A 15,536-nucleotide genomic window follows, 5' to 3' on the forward strand; every position below is an offset into this window, starting at 1 on the left:
CAAAGACAAAAGCACCTGTGATTTCGGGCTTTGTTGACGGCTGTTCCTACAATGACGTAACCCCCCTCCGCATTAATGATTACCCCGATTCAATATTTCTTTGTTATTACAGTCACAAATCGTCGGCTCCAAATCTAAAGAAAATTGCGGAAATGGTTAATATTTTTGTTGAGAATAGATTTATTTAAGAAAAATTGGAAAATATCTTTCAAGCTCAAAATTAGGGATGGAACAGAAGGGCGAATCTGCATTATTAATTTGAGGAGGACGGAAAGGGTGGCAGTCTGTTTACGTGAGAATTATTAGCCAAGAGTAAACATTTGAAATTTTTGATTATAGGAGTATTTTTTAATCAAAACAATGAAAATATGTTGGTTTTAGGATTAAATTTTTGATCAAAATGTTTTTAAATGATGTTTTTATTGCAATTTATCCGGGAATTGAGATAGACCGTTTTTCCATGTGAGCCTCATTTTGACAGCACTCAAAGTGCAGCGGGGGAAAATCCTTGGTAGCCATTTTGTGAGATATTGTAGAGAAGAAGGAATACTAGTGTGGATTTTACCTCGTTTTATCGCCTTCCTCCACAATGGGGGAGACGAAAATTATTTATCACATCGACGACGAGGATACCCCGTATTTGATAAAGCTTCCAATCCATGCGGATTTAGTGACTTTAGGCGATTTCAAAAATGCTTTGAATCGACCAAATTATAAGTTTTTCTTCAAATCTATGGATGATGATTTTGGGTAAGTGTCTACAATATATTACAATGTTGCAAGTTAGAGGAGGCCAATGACGATGATATATCATGGGTTACTGGTCAATATCCAACTGATATTGCCCTTATGTGAGAGTTGAATTTGTAAACAATGTATAACATTATTGCAAATTGTAGCACAAAGTGATAAATCAAAGATGAGTGTATGGCATCATGTACGTTATCTTTTCTCCAAATAGGCTTCTACCATTCGCCATTTAAGAATTCTAACCATGTGAATTTTGATTCATGGCAAAATCAGGATGCAAAATCAGGTTCAAAACCTGCAAACTATATTTCATCTACTAAAACGCCAGCTTGTAATTTTGTTTAATCAAGTGTGACGGTATTGTCATATTACAAAAAGTGTCATATGGCAACCCCTGGCCTAGGTTTTCCATCATAATTTGGCAGGGGAGAACTATGTTTAGAGCTCAATTTCTCTTTGGATACAAAGGCACTTCAAAAATCAAGCAGGAATTAGCTCCAACCTCTTCTCCCCCTTGTAACAGCTTTCACTTATTTCTGAATACATACATCCTTGATTTTTATTCCCTGATTTATTCTGATAATTTGGAAATAGGGCCCATGGTCTTCTTAAATAAAAAGGGTACCCTATGAGAATACTATAAATTGGAAATATTTTACCCTTACTTCAAAAGAAGAATACTTTCCTTATTATAAATATTAGACATGTCATTGATGTTTTTGAGCATACTTTTACATGTCTATTGGGGCACATCCATCCATAAGAAAACAGGTAGTTGTCATGCCCTTTTTACATTTTTCTGTAAATTGGATTTTTGACTTTAAACAGTACATTTTATATTTAATCAAAATTCACTCCCAGTTTTTCAAAACTGATATTCTAATTCACTATATAAAAAATACAACAAAATTCATTGAAAATTGTGACGATTGGACAGTAACATTGAATTTCAGAATCTGGCTGAAATATTTCAAATATGGAGTGACTTTTGGATAGTTTTTGTCACCTGGCCTTAATGAGGGATTATTGAAAGTGTAAGGGTAATAATTACTAGATTGATTAATTATTCCTCTAACTGTTACAAATTCTCACTATTCATTTAACAGGGATTGCTTTTATCTAGGTTGGTAAGTGTTGGATAAATTGATGCCACAAATTGATTGTTCTTTATTTCTGCTAATGCCTGCATTTCCGAGCATCCATTTAACCCCCTCTGCCTTTGAGAAGATAATATTTTACGTATAAAAAAAATAACTAATAATAAGTATAAGTATATAATGAATAATGTGCGCCTTGAGAAATTCTACGAGGATTTAATTGCTGCATTATTTTTTATTATTATAAGTATTACAAATCAAAGAATCTTCTTAAAACTCCTATGTAAGACGCTTGCCAAAGTTACTAGATAGCATGCCTAAAAATTTGTTGAAATCAAGGAGAATCCTGATGGACTCTCACAGTGATCTCCAAGTGTCCTCCGAATGCTTATTAATTTAGATTTAAAAGATCATAGGATAGGATAGATTTTACGTGACTGGTTATAGTATAAACAATATCTCATAAATTGTGAGATCATTAAACGTGTAACAGTTGATTTCCGTAAACTTATCGCTCATATTAGATTTCTGACAGTTGTCTGTCTGGTGCTGACTAGTTGATTAAGCTGTCTGATGATATCATTAGAGGTGATCTCATCATGTCCTTGGGTCATGAATAAGACTGCAACAGTTAAACATGTAAACGAAAAGTTAAGACCAGTGCCAATGAACATTTAGAAAATGGACAATTGTTTAAACGAAAAAACGTTTAAAAGACGTAAAAAAAAATAGCAGAAAACACTGCCCGACTGCCCAAGTCAAAATTCGTAAAGTTTCTTCCCTCTGTCATACAATATAACATGAAGTAAATGTAAATAGTTTTTGTATAGAAACGTGATATTTTACTTTTGTATTTTCGAATTGCCGACTTTGAAACTGGAATCGAATTGAAAAAAAAATAGGTCAAGTCTACTGAAAAATCGCCACAATCCGTATAAACGGTACTGTTTCGATTAATAACTTTCGTGTATACGTTTACACAAAGTGGCTTTACTAATAAAACATCTGAACTGGGTACTGGACAGAGTTAGATCCTCTCTTAACCAAAGCCCTATTTACATTCTGTCGCTACAAAGTGTTCCATTCTTAGTCTAAAATCCCAAAATTTTTACCGTTTACACCACCAAAATTATGAGCCTTCAGAGAACAGATCTATAATAACAATGTAATCAGTCTTCTGTTCTCAGATGTATTTTAATGGAACTCTTCTTGAAGGAGGTAATTATAGACCTGAGTGGTCTTGAATTGGAACTATTCACTGAAGGCTTGACTAACACAACTCAGTTTTCATCCTTGGAACTGTTGTCAGAACAGATAATTTTTATGATGTAAACTGGACCCTAGGCTTGGGGTGCCACTCAGGTTCAGATCCAGACCAGTGCCTCAGTTCCTCTTGGCCCATTTAATGATTTTCATGAGATTGTGATTGTTTACACAATTTTGACAGGTCTAAAGTATTAAAGTCAGACACATTTCAAAATGTCTTTAAAAATTTTAAAGTTACTTGACATATTTTAGTGGTAATCTGAACAGATTTAGACAGTAGCCTCCGGAAGCAATATAAAATATATTCAGAGCTCAGTGTCAGCTTTCAATCCCTGCAATCTATTTAAAAGTTTAAAATCTATCTATTTCAGGGTGGTAAAAGAAGAGATTATTGATGATGATGCCAGATTACCATGTTTCAATGGCAGAGTGGTTTCTTGGGTAAGTATTTTCATTTTAATCTGCTATATCATGTGTTAGGTCTAAATGTAGGACAGTTGCTTATTTCTTTGGTGAGAATTTGTCCAGTGAGCAAATGCCAGTAACCGAACTAGGGACAATATTATCAATATCAATGTCAAAATTCACCATAACATGTGGCTATAGATGTGGTAATTATCATTTATCAAATTTACTTCTGATAAGAGTCATCCTTGATATTCAGTCAAGTTCCCTCATTCGACACTGCATGGCATAGTCAGTGAGCCAGTGGCAGAGCCAGGTTTCTGTCCGAGGGGGGAAGAAATATCTGAGATTGTCTGAATTTATAACCAAATTCAGAGATTTTTGCCCAATAAACTTGCTTTCTGGGGCTGCGAGGGAGTCGGCTGCCCCATCTACCCCCCTTTGGCTCTGCCATTGGTCGAAAAAAATGGAGCAAAAATGTTCATTAACTTATTTATTCCACCCTTTCACATATACTCTCAGGTTCATTCATTCATTCCTTTCACATGCTCGTTCATTCATTTCATGGCATGCCTTCATTCATTCCAACTGACATTTTGACACCTACTTCCTGTATATGAAATGATAATAACTAGGGCCATTATTTTGTTATTCACACCAATTCAGGGCCATTATCATTTCAACTGCCCACTGGCCAGCTATTGAAGACTGATTATAAAGGCCTATATTTTGTTAACAAAATGTTTTTACTAATGTAGATATATTCCTTATATTAAAAACTAGTACTTATGATTTCAAAGGAGGTTGTCAAGCTTATGTATGCATATTGGGATTGTAAAAGAGGTTTTCTAGACTTTTTATGTGCATCAGGAACACTGATTTTCACCATATCTGACTTCACAATTGCAAAAATTACTTATTAGCAGCTTTTTCCTTGTTGATATAGTATTCTTAAAATGGTATCATATTTTGAGGTCACTTTTTGATGAGCTTCACAGATGTAAAGTGATAAAAACTAAGCATAATTAAAATCTGACAAAATAGAGCAGAAAATATTAAAAGTTACAGAAGAGCTGAGATAAAAGGTTTCATCTCATTAGGAGAGGTGTAATATAGGCAAAAATATGATCCCAATCCTTTTCATAATGGCTTAAAAGATTGTCAATATAATATAAACTAAATTCTTTTACTTTTGGTACTTAGTGAAATTAGTGAATAAAATATAATTTAAACAAAATTCTTCTTTTAACTTGCATAATTTGAGTAATAAGGAAATGAAATATCTCTTAAGAAAATTCTGTAACTCAACGTAATTTGGGTAATTTGATGTTTTCGTATCTAGGTTTGAATCTAGGTATAAAAACTGCCAGCCTGTAAGAAAGAAGCAGTTGAATTACCTCTATCATTTCTTCTATTACCTTTCACTCTTGCCTTTTTACTTTAATCTTCCTACTTTGATGCCGACTGTAAAACAATAAACAAACTTTAGAATAACATTAATAGGCAGGTTTGGGTTTGCTAATTTTACCACACAGAAGTTGAAAAAGGTTAAGTAAACCGAAATGGGATTATATGTTCCACATAAAAACTAACTTATAGATGAATTATTTCTTAGATTAATGAAGTTTAACCGAAAAAAGGGTCCTATCCAATGTGGATGGTATGAGATCATTTCTTTTCAGTTTTAAAAACATAAATTGATTTTAAAGAGGTTTTTTTATGTGTATCGAAGACACAGGTCTGGATTTGCACAATTCCAATTTTCAATCAGATGTATGTAGTTCGGGCAATACCACTAAAACTAGGCGTTTTAAGACGTGACTAAGATCCTTATATATCATTAGCAGCTTTTGCGATAGTCGCTTCATAAAATGCTAGTTTTTTGTGGCATTGCATGAACGACAGACGTCTGACTAAAAATTGAAATGATGATATCAGTGTCTCCAAGATCCATAATAAGGTTAGAAAACCTTTTTACAATCCCTTTTAGTAATCCAGCCAGAAGGTTTCAGTAATCTGAGAAAGTGGACTTCAAAGACAAGAATTAAGAAATTTGTTTTGTCAAATAACTCGAAACATTTTTTATGTTCATTTATTGTAATGAGAAATCTTTCATGATTTTAGAAAAACCAAACTATATCTTGAAACAGTTTTATTACATCTTTGTTAGTGATTTATTTAAGAGTTGTAAAAACAGAGAACTGGGTCAGTTCCGATATAGGTTAGTTCTGTGTGATGCCAGTAGACTTTTATTATCTTGCACTTACTAGCAACATATAGATATAACACTAAACCTTAAATACTGTGCAGAGGTTATGAAGCTACAATTTCAAATTTTGTGGTCTGTTTAAAGTGGTGAATTATCTTATATGAACTTGAACATAGTCCTTATGACTAAAGTCATTATGAATAAAAAATTAATCAAGTGTAGGACAGTTGATCACTGGACAATTGATCACAATTCAGTTGATCCTTGGAGAATTGCTTATAAGACAGTTGATCAAAGGACAAACATTTGCTGACAAGACAACATACAGTTGCTCATCGTATAGTTGCTCACAACCAGACAGATGCTCACATGACAACAGACAGTTGGTCACAGTATAGTGGCTCACCAGATACCGGTCAATTGCTCACCAGATACCAGTCAATTGCTCACCAGATACCAGTCAATTGCTCACCAGGCACCAGTCAATTGCTCACCAGGCACCAGTCAATTGTTCACCAGGCACCAGTCAATTGTTCACCAAAAACGATACAGTTGCTCCCCAGACAAAAGGACAGTTTCACACAAAATTTTTATAATATATTTCTTATCTGTTCATATTCAATTTATCAGACCTATGGCGAGCATCTATCTTGTGAGCAAGTGAATTGTGGGCATCTATCCCTTGAGCAACTGACTTGTGATCAACTGTCTTGTGATCAACTGAATTGTGAGCATCTATCCCATGAACAACTGTCTTGTGAGCATCTATCCCATGAGCAACTGTCTTGTGAGCATCTATCCCATGAGCAACTGTCTTGTGAGCATCTATCCCATGAGCAACTGTCTTGTGATCAACTGTCTTGTGATCAACTGAATTGTGAGCATCTATCCCATGAACAACTGTCTTGTGAGCATCTATCCCATGAGCAACTGTCTTGTGAGCATCTATCCCATGATCAACTGTCTTGTGATCAACTGAATTGTGAGCATCTATCCCATGAACAACTGTCTTGTGAGCATCTATCCCATGAACAACTGTCTTGTGAGCATCTATCCCATGAGCAACTGTCTTGTGAGCATCTATCCCATGAGCAACTGTCTTGTGAGCATCTATCCCATGAGCAACTGTCTTGTGATCGACTGTCTTGTGATCAACTGAATTGTGAGCATCTATCCCATGAACAACTGTCTTGTGTGCATCTATCCCATGAGCAACTGTCTTGTGAGCATCTATCCCATTAGCAACTGTCTTTTGAGCATCTATCCCATGTGAATACCCCAATTCAACCAGACATTTGAGAGCTAATAGTCATAATAAAATATCCGACAAACAGCCCTAACTGTCATAAATTCCAACTGTTAAACGCAATGCCTTATCAGACTGAAATAATATTTCTGCTGTTTTTTTAACATTTAAGTATTCCAAGAGTAAAATTTTCTGGCTTTTTGGCTTTTAATCAATTTTTAACTGAGAGATTTTAGATAAATACACTTAAAATATACTGAAGTATTTTTGTTACTGAAGAATTTTTGTTAAAAGCATAAAATAATGGTCTGTAATTTGTAGGAATTTCTGAAAGAACTTTCAAAAACAAATGATAAGAAAACAGCTTCTCAAAAAATTTTACAATTAAAGTTTTAAGTGTGTTAATTCTCTTTGAATTATTCTTCATTAACAACAAATTTCTATAATAACATTTTTTTGAGGCAGAGTCAAAGACAAGACTATTTTGTAAAGGTAATAAATAGCAAATGGTTTTAATTTCGAGTTAGATTGCCATGATGGATACTTCTTTGACCGACCTAGTTGGAGAATGACTGTGGGTGCTTTGGAAGGATACTTGGAGACAGATTGACATAGACGTGTTCTTGATTCTGAATACAGTTATATTATGTATTGTAATTGATATTATAGATAAAAAAAATATAAATATTGTTTTAATCACATTATAAAAAATTCCGTAATAAAAATATTTAAATTTTGATAATTTTCAATCAAGGAATAATCTTTTACTTTGATTCATAAAGAATCCAAAAATATTAAAGGGATTGTGTCTTTCTGATTTTTTTTTATATATCTGGGACACTGATAGCATCGATTTGCACCATTCCAATTTTCAAAGATTTTCTGTGGTTCCTGCAATTCCACTAAAACTAAATGTTTCTAATCACAAAGTGCCTTATGTGATAAAGCATATTTTCGATTAGTGCCACCATCAAACATTTAGTCTTTGTGGAAGTACAGGAACCACAGATGTCTGATTAAAAATTAGAATGATGCAAATTGATGCCATCAGCATAAAAGATTAGAAAAACCTTTTTAAAATCCCTTTAAATATACCAGTACCAGTGTAGACTTCAAATATTTGATGAAAAAAAGCTTCTGTTATGTTGTATTGAATGAAAACCTATGTGTGTGTTTGTTGTGTGTGTTTGTTCTGTTATAAAAGATAGTTTTGTAAACTGTTTTTGTATTCAGGTCTGTGTTTTAACTCAGAGTTCTAGAAGTGAACAGGAACATAATGAGTGTATTATGATGTCAAGTCATAAAAGCGTGAGGCTTTATATAACATAAGACCTCTATTAACACCCAATAATGCATCATTGGTTTTTACGATCCTTTAATAATACAACAGAGTTATAAAATACACACAACTAGATTTGTTTGAAATTTTTTGCCATGAACATCAAAGCTAGTTTGTTTGGCATTAATTGACCTGTGTTAAAGTTGAATCTGGCTTGTGGACGAGACACCTGATACCATTTTCTAGCGAGTTAATTAATATTTAATAAAACAGGCTGTGGTTGATAAGAGATCTGTTTGTTTGAAGCAGGGTTCAGTGAATACAGCAATCTTGACACAAAAACTTCGTCAAGGAGAACTACCCTTGGTGCACAGTAGAAGTTTGGACTCCCAGGGTGTCATAAACATTCTCTTATATAACATTATTATTTAAGTTGTCAGTTTTCATCACAAAATCATCAGCTGTTAATATTATCCTGAAATGAGGACAATCTTATTAGCCCATGTACATTTGTTTGAGAGTACCAAAATTGTGATGCCAGTATCGCAAAAACCATTGAAGGAAAATGGTGTATATGAAAGGGACGTCACAGTATGATCATCTTTTACTGGAATTACAGGAACCACAGACAAAAGCCCCACTTTACACCTCACATTGGTAGTCTCAAATTCTGAAAAAAATTTCAAATACTAGTTACTATACTGAATATCTTATTTATAAAAGAACAGTGTTTTCAATTCGCTTTCAAAATGAATGCTCTAAACTCTACTGCATTTGTAATTCTTCTTTTCCTTTGAAATAATGAAAGTGGGGTGTTTAAAAGTGAATTTGAGGACATTGAAGTAGATGAAAAGTTGATCAAACAGCACAGAATCCATCAGAGAAACAATTATTCTCATATGGAATTCTTTTTAACTGTCGTTAAGCACTAGATGAAAGCAGTATGTCGGCCATTTTGTTTTGAAGGTGACATTAAAGACCATTACATGTAACCAAGTTCTAAAAGATGGTTTCTCATTAAAAAGATGGAAAAATAAAGATAAAAGACTTGCCAAGACTCTCACTTTCTCATCCTTGGAATTGAAGGTTGTTTTATTTTCAAGATGAAATAACTCTTTGTTATTTCTTGAAATTCTTACTTAAATCAAGCAATATATATTTTAAAACTAACAGTTCTGTTTTGAAATTTAAGATCAAACTGGACCCCTGTTGTATTTGCTTATCTCTACACTAACAACAGGTAAGGCCTAAATCTCATGGTTAAAACTTTGAACTGGAATTTAGCAAGACATAGACCTACTCTATTTAGCGAGACATAGGCCCATTCTATTTAGGGAGACATAGTCTATTTATTGAGACATAATCTATTTATTGAGACATAGTCTATTTATTGAGACGTTGTCTATTTATTTATTGAGACATAGTCTGTTTATTTATTGAGACATAGTCTGTTTATTTATTGAGACATAGTCTATTTATTTATTGAGACATAGTCTATTTATTTATTGAGACATAGTCTGTTTATTTATTGAGACATAGTCTGTTTATTTATTGAGACATAGTCTATTTATTTATTGAGACATAGTCTATTTATTTATTGAGACATAGTCTGTTTATTTATTGAGACAAAGTCTATTTATTTATTGAGACAAAGTCTATTTATTTATTGAGACATAGTCTGTTTATTTATTGAGATATAGTCTATTTATTTATTGAGACATAGTCTGTTTATTTATTGAGACAAAGTCTATTTATTTATTGAGACAAAGTCTATTTATTTATTGAGACATAGTCTATTTATTATTTTTATTTATTGAGACATTTTTAGTCTATTTAGTTAGCGAGACATAGTCTATTTAGCCACTCCATAGTCTATTTAGCGAGACATAGTCTATTAAACATTTAGCACAAGGAACCCCGACGATTTTACTATAGTGTATGACATGAATTTCATCCTAACAATGCCAAGATTATAATAGCTCAAACCAGTTCCTTTGGTGCGGTGCTTCAGATTGAATGCCGAACCAGTTTAATTCCATATTCACTAGAAAAATTTACTATACCAACAACAGTGCAAATTGAGTACTTTCTTGACAAATGATGTAGAATGAGAGTTTTAATACTAAAACCTCCATTTAGATTTTGTTCAACTGTTTGATTATTTTCAAGAATGAAATGAAATTGTTCAATTTATTACCATCTTGACTTTATATATTGACTAAGCTTGTGTTATATATTCCCAAGGCCTGTTTACTATTAATATAACAGCTCTCCTAGACAGTATGATATATATACAGCAGGTGATAGGCCAATCAAATAAATAAATAGTTTTTTTTCCAGTATGTAAATAACATAATAAGATTATATAGGTATAATGTAGTAGTGTTATATATTAAAAACTGTGAAATAAATGCTTGCTCGCTAACCTGAAGGTCCAAGGTTCAATCCTGGTTTCCCCTGTTAGTGATGAAGGTAAAACGGGCTGACATGGAAAAAGCATCTAGTCGTTTGGATTGGACAATAAACCAATGCCCCATGTGCATGTTATAGATCCCTGGGCAGTTTGAAATCGAACATGAGCAGGCTAATGCTGCTGTTCTGGCAAAATTTCCCTCATTGCACCCAGCATGGTGTTGTCCGTCTTAGCCCAAATGGTGCAGAAAAGTAGGACGTAAAACTCCATTCATTTCATTTCATTTATTAAAATTGTGGTTAATGTGCTTAGAACCTTTCTGTTAAATTTAACAAATTAAGTCCGAGAGAGTTTTCAAATGTCTTTGATGAACTATGATTTCAAATCAGCTAAATATTGAATTCATATATTGCATTTACAAATAACTCATAAATGAGTACATGACTAAAATCATGTACTGTTATTTAATGTAGTACTGAAAAATTTTACATTACAAACAGTTAGTGATGTGACTAGACTACTTTATTATGATTTTTTAGACAAAATTTGATCTTCAATTGAAAAAAGTTAGTACATGTTTGATCTCTTTCTATTTCATATAGAAATTAAAGATAACTGAGTGACAAGGAGAGACAGGTTAACTGAATACTGACATAGTAGAGAAGATAGCTTATGATTCATAAGCCTGTCTAGATGCTATAAATTGACTCGTGTTCATAATCTACTTCTTCAAAGCTCATAAATTCTACAATAATACTCTATAATATATTACCTTATTTATCTTCAATAGATCTTTTCTCCAGAAATATATGAAGATATAAAGCACCCATTTCTCACACCTTTGTGGATAGGGAGGGGGGTGTGTTGGGGGGGGGGGGGGGATTTTGATGTGTTCAGTGTGGTTACAGTCAATAAACACCGGACTATTAGAGGCTAGAGATCTGATACCCACTATAGAGTTAATGATCTCAATCATATTTTTACCTACAGAACATTGTTTACCTATTATCAGACTGTTAAACACTTACTGATAGTACCAAACTGACTCATTCACTCTGTAGTACAGTCACTATAGATGAAATAGGTTCATCAGGGTTTCATTTCAGGTGGGAGGCCTATGTATGAGGGGTGGGGCAAAAATGACATGTGTCTTTAGAGGCAAGAGCAAAATCCTTTTGAGATGGGGGGTTAAGGGGCTGCTAGATAAGAAGCCCAACAGATTTTAGTTTTTAGTTGGCCTGTGATGTATTTGGGCTTTTAGAGGGCTTAATTTCAAATTCAAAATAAGACGATCCAAAGAGAGTCCATGGCTCAATGGTTCACCCCCCTAAATATACCACTGGCTATGGCATAACAACAATTTTTGAATCCTTGTGTGATCTACTGTGATAAGTGTCACTAACAAGGCAGGGTATGCTTATATCACTAACCAAATAATGACTTATTTTGATGAAGTCATTGGTAGAAACCTTAATACCGTTCATAGAAAAATTGAAGAAATCAAACTATATTAATCTTACTGTAGCAGTGTCACTAGCAAGGCAGATCATGCTGTTCCTTCTAGAATACCTGATGCTGGGTTTGTCAACTAGTCTTCCCTTTTGGAGCTAATATTCATGTAGCTAATATTGTGTTATTTGATAGTCTAACTAAATTAGATCCTACTGTGATAGACTGTTACTTATATATATTACAATTATTGCAGTCAAGTGATACTATATTCTCTCCCATTAAACTCCTATTTTAATGTTATTATTTGTTTAATTTCAGTTGGTGCCAGCAGATACTTCAGACACCCAATCCCAATGTACAGATTCACAGGCTGGAGATGTGGTACAGCTACCAGCTGAACGTCTAGGTGGCATTGGTGATAGCAGACCTCCCTCTTTTCAGTAAGTTTTATTGTTCTTTGAAATTTTTATGAGTCAAAGGGGTGGCTCTATTGGTTTGTTCTAGATGTTAACTAAAACAAGTTAAACAGTCATAATGTTTACAGCCTTGCTGTCGAGATCTCTGATTGGCTGTATTCACTGGCGTACAATTCAATCAAATCACTGCATTGATGGCTATTGCAGTCAAGGTATAAGAAAAAGCTTGTAATAGCTTGACATTGTGAAGATGTGCATCTTCATCCTGTCAGTTCTCAGACAATCAGGGTGACTGTTTTGTATTTCAGTGCGAATGCGTCAGTTGGAAGTCGAGATGAAACCTGTGATACATGTACAGAAACTGAATCAGTTATTAGTGCTCGTAGAGGTAGGCATGATTAATATTCTTTCAATTCTTTCATACATAACTCTGTACAGTTGATAACATACATCATTATATTCATATTAACATAAATAATTACAACTTCATTATTTAGGGACTTTTTCAGACATCTTGAGGTATCTTTGATGCTTTTCCACTCGTCACCTTACAATTGCTACAGCACATAACATATTAATTAGTCGACAAATTCATCTGCAAAAAAATAAAATGAAAGCAAAAGGCACATGGTGAATAATTTCAAAACATACTGACAGCTGAGACATCCTAACACTGCAAAAAAACTAGGGACAAAGTTCTGAGAATGAGTCCAAACTCTCTCCCCATTCCCTGCCTCTCCACCCCACCTCCCATCAATAAAAATGCTACTGTCTTAAATAAACAAAAAGGTGAAACTATCTTCTGTCTATTACTTGCCAATTATTATGTAGGACATGTAGTATTGTGTTTACCTACTTGTTTGATAAACTCAGTCACTTTAACCTTGTATCATGTTAGTCCCCTGACAGTTACACTTGTTTTGTCATCTGATAGCAGGACTTAAAGGGATGAGGACATGTCATGTTTGTCAGTGGGCTGGTGGTATAAAACCCTGAGTTATCCATTAGAGGTGAAGTTTCTATGGACTACTAAATTTAATCGAACCGAATTATTAATTTGGAAGTATACTTTGTGATATCAATTTTAAGGAATAATTTTTTTAACAAAATGTGTCTGCGCAGTATTTTGTTGAGTTCCTCCAAATTCTTAGCTATTTCTGTTTGACATTGATGCGATAAATGTACTACATGATTCTTCTATTATTGGTATCATTTGTAAGCATTGTATTATTCCAGTCTTTCCAGAATTTATTTTGTTGTAATTTCTCTTTGCACACAGCAAAGTACATTTTAGTACACTTTTAATTAATTTACAATTGATGTAAAAGAAATATGTTCTCTTCTTATGATCTTGGCCAGTGCTTCTATAGGAGAATATCTTCTATAACATCTAACACCAGGAGAAAAGATTTACTGATAGTTTTTATGAAGTTGGCACCCCCACCCCCTTTTAGAGAAAAGTGGGAGACAGTTTTTAAGTCATTATGTAATTGAAGAACAATTTCTATAAGATTTACTATTTACAGTGTAAATACATGATAGATATAAATTACCATTTAACTTTATTCAAATTCTACTTCAATACACCCCTACTTCAGTATTAAACATTACTTTCAAATAACAGGGCAAAGTTTAAAAAAGGGCACCTGTTAAAAATTCACAATTATCTTTTGATTTTGTGCAAATTTTATACCAAGATATTCCAGATTTTGTCTATTGTGGATTATTATTTTGAATTGTTAAAAGAACTCAGACAAAAAAAACATTTCTAGTTATCAAATAACATCAACTCCCTGTCCCCTAGATGTTTCCCTCTTATAATGCTCCTATGTCTCCAATTGACTGAGTTAAAAAGATTCCCTTGACTTCTATGCCATTATTTGGCTGAGTTAAAAAGATTCCCATGACTTGTATGCCATTATTTGGCTGAGTTAAAAAGATTCTCATTCTTTGTAACTCAAATCTCTCGTATATTACATGAACATGTCTACTTACTTTTCTCCTTGGCCTCTGCTTTCGTGATTTCAATTGTTTATGCTTTTACAACCTCTTGACTTTCTAGTATATATTCTTATAAATATTACAAACTTTAACAAAACATTTTAGAAAGGACAGCACAAAAATGTGAGCTAATTTACACAAAGATGGCATAAACACATGAATGGACTTCACGAAAACATGTTACATTCATGCCTACTTCACTCAGAATTAATTGCCAAAGCCACATAGGAGTCCACTTGATTATCACATAATCAAAATACATAGCACAAAGAAGATATAAGTGTCCATATTAACATAAACATACATAAAAACCTGCTTGTTTAAACCATTTTAAGGGATTGTAAAGAGATTTTCTAAAAACAAATTATGTGTTTGTGGAACACTGATAGCATCAAATTGCAACATTCCCATTTTCAATCAGATGCCTTGTTCAAACTTGTGTTTGATGATGCCACTACTCGCAAAGTGCCTTATGTGATAAAGCAGATTTCGCGTTGAGTGACGTCATCAAACAATTAGTCTTAGTGGAATTTCAGGAACCAGACGTCTGATTGAAAATTGAAATGGTTGAAATTGATGCTATCAGTGTTCCAATACAAATAAAGACTAAGAAAAACCACTTTACAATCCCTTTAATACAAGGTGCATGTAAAATAATAACCATTATAATCATTTAATTATTGCTTTATATTTTATTTAAATCTTATTTTAAAATTGTTTTTATTTACTAAATACGTATGAATATTGCTGTATTATCATATGCTTATCCTGTCCTATCGTTTATTTGGTCTTTTCTCCTCTAACTTGTAGATCGAATACCAAGTCGAACTTCCCGGCATACTAATGGTAGTCAACGCTACCTCGCTAACGATCATGGTAAGATATATGTCATGTGATGTCCACCATTTTTAATCCCATAATGCACTTCCTTACGCACTTTAAACTCACTTTGTTATGTGTTTCATTTACTATTAGCTTTTATTTGTATTGCATGTTTTATAT

General features: G+C 33.3%; 1 protein-coding gene across 1 annotated transcript in view; it reads left to right on the top strand.

Annotated features, from left to right (window-relative positions):
• Positions 1–589: 589 nt before the first annotated feature.
• The window catches only part of LOTGIDRAFT_170127 (hypothetical protein), a gene marked incomplete at both ends in the record, with an annotated part of 34,174 nt that continues 19,227 nt past the window's right edge, over positions 590–15,536 (top strand). The window contains 5 exons of the mRNA XM_009068758.1: positions 590–750; positions 3,485–3,554; positions 12,436–12,557; positions 12,842–12,921; positions 13,813–13,816. Of these exons, the coding sequence (XP_009067006.1) occupies positions 590–750; positions 3,485–3,554; positions 12,436–12,557; positions 12,842–12,921; positions 13,813–13,816 (437 nt within the window). The remainder of the gene's footprint in view (positions 751–3,484; positions 3,555–12,435; positions 12,558–12,841; positions 12,922–13,812; positions 13,817–15,536) is intronic.

The sequence above is a fragment of the Lottia gigantea genome, assembly GCF_000327385.1.
Source record: "Lottia gigantea unplaced genomic scaffold LOTGIsca_93, whole genome shotgun sequence".
NCBI lineage: Eukaryota > Metazoa > Mollusca > Gastropoda > Lottiidae > Lottia > Lottia gigantea.